Source organism: Aphis gossypii, chromosome 1 (assembly GCF_020184175.1).
Source record: "Aphis gossypii isolate Hap1 chromosome 1, ASM2018417v2, whole genome shotgun sequence".
Classification (NCBI taxonomy): Eukaryota; Metazoa; Arthropoda; class Insecta; order Hemiptera; family Aphididae; genus Aphis; species Aphis gossypii.
This window is the reverse complement of record NC_065530.1, coordinates 2,023,590-2,038,447: the sequence shown is the minus strand read 5'-3', so window position 1 is coordinate 2,038,447 and position 14,858 is coordinate 2,023,590. Positions and strand designations below refer to the sequence as shown.

Below are 14,858 nucleotides of genomic sequence, written 5' to 3'. Positions count from 1 at the left end.
AGGAAAAAAAATAATTTCACTACCAATGCATTGCCATAAGTAAATATCAGTTTTGAATTAATATTTGTTTTAATTATATACATGTACATAATATGTATTTATATATTATATAGACAGTTTAATAGTTAATATATTTATTAAGATATCAATATATGATAAATCACGGTTATTCATGTATTTGAATTTAAATCTAATATTCTGAAACTATACATAGGATGGAAAATTATCGTTGCATATGCAATAATGATAATACACTACAGTTTAATATTAATGACGGTTTCGTTTTCACAAATTAAATTTATGGCTTGGTGATCAAGTTATTAAGAGGAGAAAAATTGTTAACCTTTAACATCCAATTGTTATTCGTTTATCACTCATAATATAAAAGTTAAAAATATGCAACCACAAAACGGTAAAGTCAGTGTGTTTCATGCCTTTCTTGAATTATTATAAAATTGATATTAAATCACAATACGAAAATGATGCACTACTATATAAGATGGGTGATTGTAAACTCTGCCAAAATATCGGTTGGATAAAAAGGTCTAACGTAAACTTCACTAGATTTATTTTCTTACCTGTAATAGGTACATGAAAACTCCGCTAATTTTAAGTCCAACAAAATTAGTTGTTGATTATAAATTAACAATTTATAATGCATGTAAAAACATATGGAAAAATGTTAGTTTAGTAGAATGTATATTTTATCAATGTCAATCATGGTGAAGGCCAATTCAAAACAGCGATTCAAGAGTAATTAAGTTTTCAGATTACCTTATAGACAATTATATCAGTAATAACGTAGCTTCCCCCCTCAAATTTTGGCTGATCAAAATAAAAATTTAAACCAAACAACATATGTTTCTGAATCTTTTCATAGTCATCTAAAAATGAATTTTATAAAATTCACCCAAATATCCATATTTTTAGTAAAGTTGTTATTGAATTTTAAACTCAAATGTATACAAAAGTAATAGTATATCTCAACCAAATAAACTCAAAAATTCAAAATCAACAAAAAAAAAAATGATAGGCTTAAAGAACTATAAATAGTTAACGCTATAAATAGTTATAATAATGGATATTATATTATATTAGACTTAGAATTTAGAATATCTGCAAATTGTATCACATTATTTTAGTTCATAGTTCAAAATATAATTACATAACATACCTACATTATATTATTTTATGATAATTACGATTATTAATTTATTATGATATTATTTGACGTAATACACATTAAAATTTGTATTTTGTATCATTGATTTGTTCAGATAATTATTATTTGTTTTTTTTTTTTTTTTTTTTATGAAAATAATATATTATAGGTATTATTGTTATACTGTTAGCTGAATTTTTTTTCTAGCAGAGTTTACATGAACTCAATTTTATCTGTTTTCCCCCTTGTGGAGTAAAAACTAAAAAAGATACTTGTGGCGGAGTTTACTTGCGCCCATATAAGATATTTCTAAGTAAAACACAGTGTATTTACTATTTGGTATACATACATACAAGACCGTACACGGAGCAACGGATTAAAGGTTCACAGGGTCCCTGTACATACAAATTGTTTTTATCGAATTATGGAAAATTAGAATTTTTGCGTAACAGAACTTAGGTTTCCTTTACCTCTCAATAAATAATTATGTAATAATGTTACCATAGCAACCTCATTAATAATAATATAATTGTCTTAAATAAATTCAAATTTGGCACTCACTGTACTTTTTATACTAGATTTGGGTTATTGGTTGGTGATATGGTGATATTGTCGTTAGTTTTAAAATATGTTGGGGGTGTGGATATAACATTTTTAAAAAATAATATTTCATATCCCCCCAAAAAAGTGTTTCAAGTACGGTCTTGCGTCCGTTAATACATATTGAGGACAAGTACGATTATCAACATACATATTTCAACTATACCTAGTTCCTTTAGAAAAATTTAAAAATAAACATATCAAACTATATCTTTGTACTTGTTTTAATGTACCGAATTTCAGGTACGCCCATTGAAGTCGGTGTCACCATGTACGTGTTGAGCATCAGCTCTTTGTCAGAAGTCAAAATGGTACACACAAAATATTTACACAACACAAAACAATCATTATTTTTTTTTCATTTTTTTCATTTTTTTTTTTTTTTTTTTTTTTTTGGCCTATATGTAATAATATAGTGTATTAAAACAAACATTTTTTTACGCGTCATTCTGTATTATTAAAAATATAAGTAGTGTCTATAAATATTTCTTAAATAAGAGTTGCGTGGTGTTTTATACAATACAATATTTAATATAATAAAATGATATTATTATATATATATTATTTTATTTAAAGAAAAAAGTCTTTTTTTGCGATCTTCTTTCCGCTTTGTATTACTTACGTATTATTCTCCGCTAGAAAGAACGCTATAGAAGCACGCTGTAGAATCGTCAAGCATTTGATTTAGGCGTATATTAAAACGTAAAACCATTCATATTAATTAAGTACAATAAATCATACACCGGTTAAAACATAATATTATACGTACCTGTACATAGATTTCAAATAAAATCTATAAATTATTTAAATCAAAAGTATACGTTACTTTCGACTATCACAACCATTATAATGTTTGCTTTTTAAAATGTATTGAATCATTAGTTTTATTACAATTATTGAGCTCATAAATGAGTAAAATTTGCTTATTGATAGATAATACAAGTTATGAACGTGTAAATAGCAAACTATATATTTCTGACATGTGAAGAGTTAGGTATATTAGAAGCTGGCAATTATACGATTATCGTTTTAAAAAAATGCATAGCAACATAATTTATTATAATGACGATATTAGTTGTAGGCAACGTAGTGCATTGACCAAGTAGAAATATTTATCTATGTATCTTATCTAGGTAAAATAGTTTAAAGTATTATTTTTCTATTTAAATAAAATATAGTTATCTGTTATAAATGAATTAAATAATTAAATAGATTTTTTTTCGCAAGCGGGAGCACAAATGCACAACACATATTGACACACTGCATTATTTCAAAAGAAATCATCAATACATTAATAAAACTCAAACGACCGGCGCTGATATAATATCTTTTCAAAAGAAAAAAACATTATTATTTATTTATGATATTGTTTGTTGTTATATAGTTTAATTACTGTTCAATTTTTGATTTGTATGCATAACATGTACCTACCTGTATAACTGACTAGAAGAACATAATTTTTACGCATTTCAAAACACACTTTGGGACTTGGGTATAATATTCAGGCGCAACATAATTATTTTTATTTTTTATTTTTTAAAAGATATAAATAATAATAACATATTTTCCAACAAAATACATACAAACACACACGCGTACACGCATATAATATTACACATACATTTATTACATCTACTACGAATAAACACATTTAACATGATAAAGAAAAAGAAAAGCTACACGTATAAAATTGTGTCACGTGATCGCGTGCAAATAAATTTTCCTGGTGAGGCCGAGTGGATATTTTAAGCGCACAAATAAAAATGCCAAGGTATTTAATTCTTCCTTCACCCTATACCTATACAATAATATTATGTATATAAGTACATAATACATAATATGTATAATATTTATTATGTTTATGTACACACACCGATGTCTTCGCACACGCTATATACCTCGACGCCCCCGAAAACATTACAGGTGTCAGGTCAACGACTATGAACGTGAAAAAAAAACTTTAGCAACAATCCCCCTATATTATGAACATGCAATTTGTACGTTTATCATAAAAGCGATCGCAAACTTTAAATTTTTTTTTTATCGTTATTACTCTTTCCGCGTGATATACAAAATTATTATTATCACTTTCGACTGCGATCATTCAAGTTCACATATTATTATTATTATTATTAGGTATATACATTATATTATACTTACCCGCGTATAATGTACCCACTATTATTATTACGACGTATATAGGCAGTAACATTATGTACCGTATATATTACCGTAATAAAAAACCATACACACACGCCACGACACGATAAAAACTTGATTTTTTTTTAACAGTAGGTAATTCACCTTCCGAAAACAATATTTATCGTTATTATTTCCCGTACATGTAGGTACAATTTAAATTTATAGTGATTCACTATTTTGTCGGTCTCCGTTTTTGAATTCGTACAAATACTTAGATAAACTTTACTATATAAAAAATGTTTTTATAGTAAGTGTATGATATTGTTTATCAAAACATTAATATATCAGATGGCATTACCTAAATGTATCTCTTCAAAGACCAAATAAATATAACACAAAATTATGAACTATCAAACATATATTTTACTAGAAATAGTCAAATGTTTTTTAATTCATTATTTGGTTATATATTTGTTAGTAGTCTATATTATAAAACTATTGACCTATTTCATTATTTTATCCACTTGAAAAACATATTGTGTCTTAAAATTAAAATTAAATTTATTGATTTCACGTAAGAAATTACGTGATTACGTTAGGTTAATAGTTAAATGACAGAAACGCAAAAGTAACGATTTAAGTTTTAATAGATTCAACTTTTTAATTCGTTATTTTGCAGCTATTCTGTTTAATAATATAATTAATAAAATATTATCATAAAATAATAATAATTTAAAATATACTAGAGCGAAAAATTATAAATATTTGCACAAACCCCGCGTCAACAATAACGTCAAACTAAAATATAAGTTTGTGCATGTTATATAATATTATTATTTACAACTGCTTCGGTAAATCAACTTTGACTTAACAGTATTATAGGTGTAAAGTTTTTTTTTTTTTTTTGAATACGATAAGATGAGAATAATAATTTAAATGTTAGAATTATATGATATTAACAAAAACTAGAAAATACAACTCTAATATTTTCTTACTGAAAAATTGAATGTTTTAATAAAATAAATAATTATCTATAAAAACGATAGTGTACTTTGGTTATTACAATGACTCATATCACAGTCAGTTACAATAAAATTAATACCTATAACGATTCCAAAATACTTCCATCCACAGTCGAGTAACGTACGAATATTAAGTGAAGAAATGTATTATTCAAACGGTAGAAAAGCTTTGTTGTTAGTGTAGTAGGGTTGTTGAGCACGCAATATATTGCATAGTTGTTTCGCGAGTCGTTATTATCATTGTTTTTATTTTATTTTTTATTGTTATTTATCTTTTCAATTGTCCTCTCTGTAACAAAACGCGTACAGTATTTGATAATAGCATACGTAGGTACATAATAAATTATAATAGGTAGCGAAGGCTGCAGTGAACAATAAAACGCATATCATATTATAATAAACATAGGTTAACGTAGTAATAGTTAGCTTTTATATTATATATTATAAATTATTATATTATTTAATAAGTTTAAGTATGTGCATTAAAGAGAAAAGAAAAAAAAGAAAACCAAAAAGAGATGGTTTAGTTATACTACTGAGGATGATATAAGGGCTGTCAGTGTGGGATGTGGAAAATCGAGAAAATTGGAGGTTTAGAACAAAAGTGGACGAACACAAATAGTTGGGAAGAATAGGTGAAGGCGGAGAAGAAGAAAAATTATATTCATAAGATTATAGAGAGTGATTCACTGGTAACATTTTCCACTAATTATTCATCAATAATACAGTTGTTTAAAATTCAATTTTTTAAATTTATTTAAAAATTTCAAAAATACATTTTTTGATCACCATATTCCCTTATTCCGACAAAAGTTGTTTAAGCAGGATATTGTTTGTTCCATCCTATTTTAACACCACTATCATAACATACGTATTATAAGTATGTGCTCTTATATTATATGTCCAGCCTCAAGTTGTAACTTAACTAATTATATTTTGAGCCAAAGTTAATTATCTCTTACCATACATTTTTATAGAGTTAAGTAAAATCTTTATATGCGATGACAATACTGTTTTTTCTTCAACTTTATACTCTGCTCTATCTAAACGCGAAACTGCTAAGAGTTTTAGAAATAAATTTATAAGGTACACTCCATTCTACCCGAATCAAAATTCCTGAATGGTATTTTGCCAAAAAGTCTGAAAGTCAGGAACTTTTTTTCCCGATTGCTATTTTCTCGATGGTTATTGTCCAGAAATAAAAAAAATTTGTTATTACGAGGAACAATAAAGTGGTGTATTTTTTTATACATTATATTTTATGACTATAACTAAAATACAATTATAATTGTTATACATTCTTACCTATCAATAATCATTTATTCGGTGCGATAAAGATAGTATTTACGAAAAAGCACAGGTATCTTGCCTTTATCGCACTTTACTGTCGTTATAACGACATGTTTTTTTTAAATATTTAATTATTACACTATCTATTTTTTTTATAGATAATTTATTAAGTTATTGTTAATTATATTAATTCATTTTTATATTTCATACTTATCATAATATTTATCAAATTTAAATCGATTCGAGTAAAAAATATTCGGAAAAAACCGTTATGGATTTAGGATTTATGGACTTTTTAGTAAAATACCATTCGGGAAAAAGTTCATTCGGGAGATTTGATTCAGGAAAAATGCTAATATTATAGTATATATAAAGCATACTGAGAAATCGCTACAATGTTCATATCGACAATAATTATATTATTATCCATATTACCAATGTATTGTTTATAGATACTTATAATGATGGTGTCGCGGTGTTTTAAAAAAGTTACGGATGACACTTTGTTATTGAGTTATTATCGGGATAAGTTACGGACTACGGTACCTACACACGTTATCATGTAATAATAATAATAAACCTAATTATTATACTGTGTATACTTTCTACGGTTGAGATACAAACTCAAGCATAGCCGTTAATTGCGTTCATAAAATAGGTAAACGAAATTGTTTCCTTATTTTAATGGTCTATTCGTGTCGACTAATCTATTTGAAATATAATTATGAAATTTGTATAATATTAATAATATTATAATGTTGATTAAAATAATTAATCCAACAATTTTTAATAATATAATATCATTATTTATTGTATTACATGTAAAATCAGTCGCATATAGGAATATAGGATAAAATAATAATAAAAAAATACATTAATTCATTTTCAGTGTTATTAAAAACTAATATAATAAGTATTAAATAATAAATTATTAATATGCTTGATCAAGATCTTTATTTATTTTAAAATGTATGTATGAAATAATTACTAGGTACTGTTTGATAATTTTTTTTTAAAATTATTTATTTACCAATAAATTGTTGTGAATGGCGCGTATTAATATACTCCAAATACGTACTCATAAACATATTATTTTGTATAGAGCATAAATGCGACGAATCTCGAGTTCAACCGCGTTTTTCTTTCAGCGACGCATTCGTATAAAAATCCGATTTCGATTCTACAATTTTTTTTGCGCACCCCCTCGAGAACCGTCGAAATCGAAGACCAACGTGACCCGTATATATTATAATATATTGGTACAGCGACACGAGCGGTTTTTATTATTATTACTATTTGTCATGTACACGAATAGTACGGTGATCCGAAATACGCGTGCGATCGACGACCCTCACGGGAAACACGAGCGTGACGTTTACAATACACGGCGATATAATAATAACAGCCGACAATTTTTTTCCACAGACGAGTTGAATAATTGATTAACTGGATATAATAAGCTATATATGTTATCTCACCAGGGCTTTAAATCGAAATAATATTTTTTGATTTTAATTTTAAATTAAACTATATCTCTAATTTTTTTTCTGATTTAATATTTTAAGCTATACATTGATTATAATATTATAATTATGCATTTTTCTTTGTATAAATATTGCTGTAAACTGTTAGATTATAAACTTCTTACCGATTTTTTTTTCAATTTCAAAATAAATTTGGAATATCAGAAAAAAATTCACATAATGTATCCATTTAGAATAAGTGTTTTAAATTTGGTGACCTTATTATATTATAATCAAAATAAAAATAAAAATTAGTACTATTAGTCAATGAGCTATTAAGCATTGTGTTCTAAGAATAATAAGTTCACGATAATGTGTTTCAAAGACAAAACAACTTATTCATATTTTTAAATTAAGTAAATTTAAATTTAAAAAAAAAAAAATTCACTAAATAATTTGCTAAATATAAAAGTAATCATTATATAAAAATAGGAAATATATGTAAAAAATTAAAAATATATGGTTTTAAGTTCTTGAGCATTAATTTTTTATCATGAAAAAATTGATTAAACAATTTATTTATCAAAAAAAAATTAACTGTTTTTTTTTTTTTTTGAGTTATACTTAAAATATTTAAGAAAAAATACAAAACTTCATTTCCCCAAATATTTGATTTTTGTAGTTGCTACTTTTGCCAGTAACAAGGCAGTAACATACATATTACATTTTATGAATTCGTGCGATTTTTATTTGCCCCTTTGGATTACTATAATATATAACATCCACCTCCGGCGAGTGCGCATATATATATATAGTTATGTTTTAGTCCCATGAGGACATACTAAACCAACCGTGTCCGGACTCTATGCAGAATGATAAAAAAACGGCATTGCGCCTCGATGAGTGTAATAATATTATAATATAGAGAACACCCTCCCTATTCCACTACCTTTTAGACTATACTTGGTTAATTATTTCTAATATTTAAATTATTAAAAAAAAAAACAACTTACAGCAGTAAGCTATTACCAGTAAATATAACAAATGTTTTGAAACACAGCACCTATAAAAAACACGAGTACTCTTGGACAATCATGAAAACCATTTTTTTTCGAGCTATATTTTGTTATGGAGAGGTTCTTTTGTTTTATCATTTGCTATTATTATTTTCGTTAGGTGAGCGGTAGCTCATACTGAGCATCTGTAAATAATTAAGAAAACAATTTTTGTAGACAGCATTTATCTGTGTGGTAGAAATGTGGTTTTATAGATAGTATAAGATTTCGATCCTTTCAAAATACTCAACAAAATTACTAAAAAAAAATATTTTGTTTACATATTATAATTTTATTATTATAGTTCTTTTCTTTGGACGTATTGGATATAACGAACAATTATCCTACTATTATTTTTAATTTGTTTTCCAAAGGGGGAAGCTTAAAGACTGAAAGACTTTTCAGTGGGCTAAACTCTCATAAGCTCTAAACCGATTTTTCATCTATAGGGTTATCGTATAAATCGTTACTGCGTCAGTCAAAAGCGGATGTTTTCTATTTATATTTTATAATATTTATAGATATACGAATATGTGTGTGTTTATAAATCAAACGACGGCTATTAACACCGCAGGTACAATAATTTATTATATAGTACGTGGATAGGGAAGAGAGAGGACGAACCACGCGCGTTGGCGCTTCGATGAAAATTGGGTCACGGAAAGGCGCGCACGCGACGGCACGGCGGATTTGCCTTTGTGCCGACCGTGATTATAATATTATTATGTCCCGCTCGCTGCAATAATTACGTTTTTCAATTAAACCACGCACGCACCCGATATAGAATAATAATAATATAATTCATAATTTAATATAATGTTGTTCCTTTTATACCTATTTCGATTATAATTTATTATAAATTATAATATACAATAATGTAATATCACGAGTTTTTATGTCATCTTTAATTATCGTATCTGAAATATTATTATTCAAAAAATCACGCGTTAATTTATTTTCATCGTCTATATAGTATGGAAATATATCTCTTGAAATCGTTCACTCATAGTTTGTGGGTCTGAGGGTGTGGACTGGAAAAGAAAGTGACTATTTTAAATTTAGCATTGTGATGGGCCTATATTTGTCTTACATTTTTTACAAATTATTAAATATTAATAATAATTTATTATAGGTAGGTAGTTTAAAATTTGAAAGGACTATATTTTAAAGTAATACATATTTACAAACAACTTTAGAGATTATAGATGTATTTCTTGTTGTCATATTGAATTTCTGTTTAAATTGTGATTGGATAAACAGTGAGAGTTTCAAATTCGTCAATGAACATTCCGAATATCATGGTCAAACTGTATATTAATTTCTCTTGCATTCATTTAATTCCTGCGTTGTTCATGGGTTTTCACTGCATGTCTGTAAAATCATACTCACACCGTTACCGCCGCCGCCGTCGCCGGTCACACGTTGCACCACCAAAAATCATATCAGTAAAATTCCGACCGGTTAACGTTATCAGCTGTGAGTCAGTTAGAATATAAAATAAAAGAAAACACAAATGACGCAGACATTACGAAAAACAGGCATTTTCAGAGCCGAAAAAAAATTTAATTTATTCGCCCGCGTTTCGTGTAAAGGGTTAACATTTTAAAAACTATACTCATCCGTCAGTTTGGAGACAAGGATAACGCTTCGCGGCGTACCTACAGATTATAATTCCGTAATCCATCTCTAGCAGTGCCGCCATTCGTTCTCGGGCACGTCAAACATATTACATTATTTTATTTTGTTTTATTTGGATCGGCCTAAACGGCTAAAAGTCTATAACTAATATAGCATATTATATTATAATATGTATTTTATTAAAATAAAGTATCTAATCATTAGATTCAAATGCATAACAATTTCGCGAAAAAAAGACATTGATTCCGAAAAAGTTTTTTATTACTAGAAGTGTTTATTATTATTATTATTATTATTATTATTTATTTTTTTTTTTTTTTCAATGGGTACTAATACTACCAATTTTTATCCGTAATAATTTTAACTTACGGCAGGCAATATACACTATAAAAATACATAACTAAACCTATGAAAAAAACTGTTGCAATTACTACTACGGTTTTAAATAGTAATGAAAGAGGATAACCAAAAGGTAATCTTGAGAAATAAATTTCACCTGACTTCTTGTAGAAGGTGAAAAAATGGTTTAATCAGTGGTAATTTTAGATCATAATATAAGCGACCACAGTCACAAGATAATCTGCACATGTGTGAGTATTCACATTGGTAACATTTTTATAATAGCTCTTTGAACAATTATACTAAATTAAATTGTAGCTATTTCAATAAGATGTATGATAATTTACTAAAAGGGCTCATTAAATAACACTTGAAAGCTACGATGTAATTCAAATATACTTTTAAACACATGAACAAATTTGAGAAAATAAATTGTATAACAATAGGTATATACTTATACACAAAATAATAAGTACTTAAGAAATCAAAAAAACTTGCATCATACTATACCATTTTGATTTAAAAAAAAAAATGTAGAGTTTTATATACGCACATTAAAATAACGCATGTTAATAAGACCTTTAAACCTATATAACTGGCCGAGGTGTCACCTATCTGATAACTTAGGATAACTTAGGATTTAATATTAATACTAATAATTTATGATACACCATCGAGTTAATTCATGTGGCATGCTCACTACCATTCATTTCACGTTCTGATTTTTGGTATTTTATAATTATATCTTTAAAACATATTAAATGTATCATGAATCTATGAACTTTTTAAGTAAATAAAATTAAATAACTCAAAAATCACTCATTAAAATTGTAATTTAGATACATAAATATTTTCAAAAAACTCTTTTGGTTTACTATTTATTGAATAAAACAAGGGTGATTATCATTTGAAGAAAAGAAGTTGATATCAATACGAAACACATCTTGAATGGTATGAAAAATTAAATCGTTTAAAATTAAAGTCCTGAAGTGCACACGCAAATTTAAAAAATCAGAAATTTGAATAAATTCATTATTATAGGAAAAAAGTGGGGGTAAGTACGATAAACGAATCACACCCTGTATAATACGTTATATGAACACGTGAAACACGCGCGTAGGTAGCCAGGTATAGGTGTATATATTTCGCGAGCTGGTCTAATGTAATACGCGATGCACCAGTAAACCTTAATGGTTTTGCATTATTGAATGCGTGTACATCGTGTTTGGTATTCATGGGGTTTCCGGACGAGGCCGAAGAAGTGACTGGTGCCTCCGCCGACGCCGTAAACGCGCGTGCGAATCCACGAGCATGCAAAATGTATAAAACCTTACGTTCTTTGAATACGTTATCAAGGGACGTTCATAATTTTAATCCAATTCAGCGATGGAGAGGAACTGAACGCGCATGTATATCATAGTATAAAATGTATATATAATAATAATATGTAAGAACCAAAAGGTACATAATATACAGCTATGTATATAGATAATCGTGTGTCAGCTCTCACAGAGCACATATACAGGGTGATTCACTTAGCAGTTAGAACGTTTATCCTCACTCCTAATTTCCTCTCTCATATATTTATTTAAATTATGATTTTATGGTATTTTTAAAGATCATATTTTCAAATTCTTGATATTTGTTGTACTATTAAAGCCTTAAGGAATGTTATTTAACTATACAAACTTTAATTTTTCAAGTGAAAACCTCTTTATTACTGTAAATTATTTAAGTTTATAACTTTTTAAAAATTTTGATGTACTTATCTTATTAAAAATTCAAACGAATAGCTTGGCAACTATTAAAATATTGACACTGAGGATTTAAGACAGCAAAAATATTTTTCGCAGATATGAAATATGTCATGTAATATTTAGTATTTATCATGTAAGGTACCTACAGTCCTACATGGACCGTTTTTAAAAATAACAAATGTTGATAGTTTAATATTTAATTTAAATAATTTACACAATTTCCAAATCCCCATAGCTTCAATATCCCCCAATCTCATTATCATTTATCTATATTATTACCCTTAATACTTAAAATTAAATTACTTAAAAACTATACTCTTTTTGAAATTTTTATTTGGATATATTGAAATTTCTTAAAGAGGCCATCAGATTAATAATTAAAAAAAAAAGACAAATTATTCTTATTTAAATAATAAGACTTAGCGTTGCCACAAAAAATTACTTAATTGATCTAAAAACAAGAACTCAATACTAGAAATACGGTTTTTGAATTTATTTCAAAATTTGAAATATTAGAATTTTAATGACTGTATTATTAAAGAAAAAGAGTTAATCATACTTGATAGTATCTTGTTTATTATCATATGATCTATAATATATGAATTGCAACTTTGTGCTTCTCAGTCCGGTCACACCCCCGTTGTTCGTTTTTCCTCACACACCGCCACTTCGGTTTTCAGCCAACCAATTCTGTGCTGGTATTTTGGTGTTACACGATCCATAGCGGACAAGCCGTGCACTCTTTTTGCAGGCTCTGATCCAACAAACAATTATTATTATTAGGTCGTGGATTTTAATGAACTAAAAAACAAGAAAATTCCTTTAAACAAATCCACTCAATACACGAGTAATATAAGAAAACTTTAAAAAATGCTTTTAAAAATATTTTAAACATAAATTAATATATAAAAAAAAAAAAAAAATGATTAAACGAAAATCAATTAGTACTATTTAAATATTTACATAATTCAACGTAATCACGATTAACAAAAGAAGAACAGAATAAATAAAATTCAGTTTTTATTTTTTTTTTTACTAGTGTAGTTCTTGTAAATTCTCATTAAATGTAACCATAAAATATACGAATATGTACTTGAACCTAAAAAAAAAACACTCTATACCCTCTAAAAAAAATTTAAAATTTCATTCTCTAGAAACTTTGTACTTGGAAGCATTTTTTTTTGACAAAAAAAAAACTTTTTACATTTAAATACGTGTCCTAATCATTATATTATAAAAAATGTATTATAATGGGATATCCAAATATATAATATCATGCTTGACACGCGGCGCACATACCTGTTATTTTTGTTGTAGCTGCTCGATTTTCAATGACGGTGTGATCTTATCAATAATATTATAAATACGATTGTGAAATAATATTTTGTTAACAATAACATTACACCAAATTAAACTTTATAATATGATGTATTATATCTATATAATTACATCGTTTAAATATTTAACAATACAAATCACAGACGTAGTGGTTAGGTCCTATATTATTATATTGTTGGTGAAACGTTCGATTACATTTTCAACAATTCTATTCGTAATAACATGATGTATTGTTATATACGAACGACCATTAAATATTTCTAATATGTCAGTCTGCATAGCATGCTCAAGAATGTCAAATGATTGCAGTGTAAAGTGATATAATTAATATATCTAATATTTAAATCAATCTACCATACTGATCTGATTTTTGCATTTCCTTGATCTTTTTTGGATTCAATTAGAAAAATTTAAATTATAATTATAATAAATAAATGGTTATAGTTATAGTATACGAACCAAGATAATTATAGAAAATTTAAAAAAAAACTAATTCATTGATAACCATTTTCACATTTCTCTTATAGATTCTATTCTGATATCACTCAGCTAATAAGCTTAAAATAAAAAAATCTAAAACTTGTGCTTTGGATTTTAAGTTTATATTATTTTTTTTAATTCTAAAACACTCAAAAATTCCCATATTTCCTTATCCATAATTTAACCGATCAATGCAGTAAATTAATATCACAAAACCTAAGTATTTTGATGATACTACTATTTAAGCATTTAAAATGTTTTACGTTTCTGTCCATGCGATTTTCACTGCTATGGTTACCAATTGTCGTATCCTTATATATGTGAATTTGTTATAACACGCATATAATGTAAGTCATTCGTGTTATATACACCGATCGAAATGTTGTACCTATCAATACAGAGTTATGCGTGCACGCGAATAATTATAAAACATTAATCAATGTTTTCACAAGAGTTTCTCACAAGTCACAACAAATAGGAAGCTGTTAGTTACTGTCGGCACCGAACACTACGACTATTATATTATATATGCGTGTACGATTAATATAATATTATATTATACAATATTTACT

The 14,858-nt window shown here is 26.9% G+C and overlaps 1 protein-coding gene across 2 annotated transcripts in view; it reads left to right on the top strand.

The window, feature by feature from the left end:
• LOC114120866 (gamma-aminobutyric acid receptor subunit beta-like) overlaps positions 1 to 14,858 on the top strand; it is a 67,776-nt gene that overhangs the window by 25,219 nt on the left and 27,699 nt on the right. The window contains exon 3 of one of the 2 annotated variants that reach the window (XM_027982933.2): positions 2,006 to 2,073. The exons of the other annotated variant lie outside the window; for it this stretch is intronic. Within the exon in view, the coding sequence (XP_027838734.2) occupies positions 2,006 to 2,073 (68 nt within the window). The remainder of the gene's footprint in view (positions 1 to 2,005; positions 2,074 to 14,858) is intronic. 2 annotated transcript variants of the gene reach the window in all.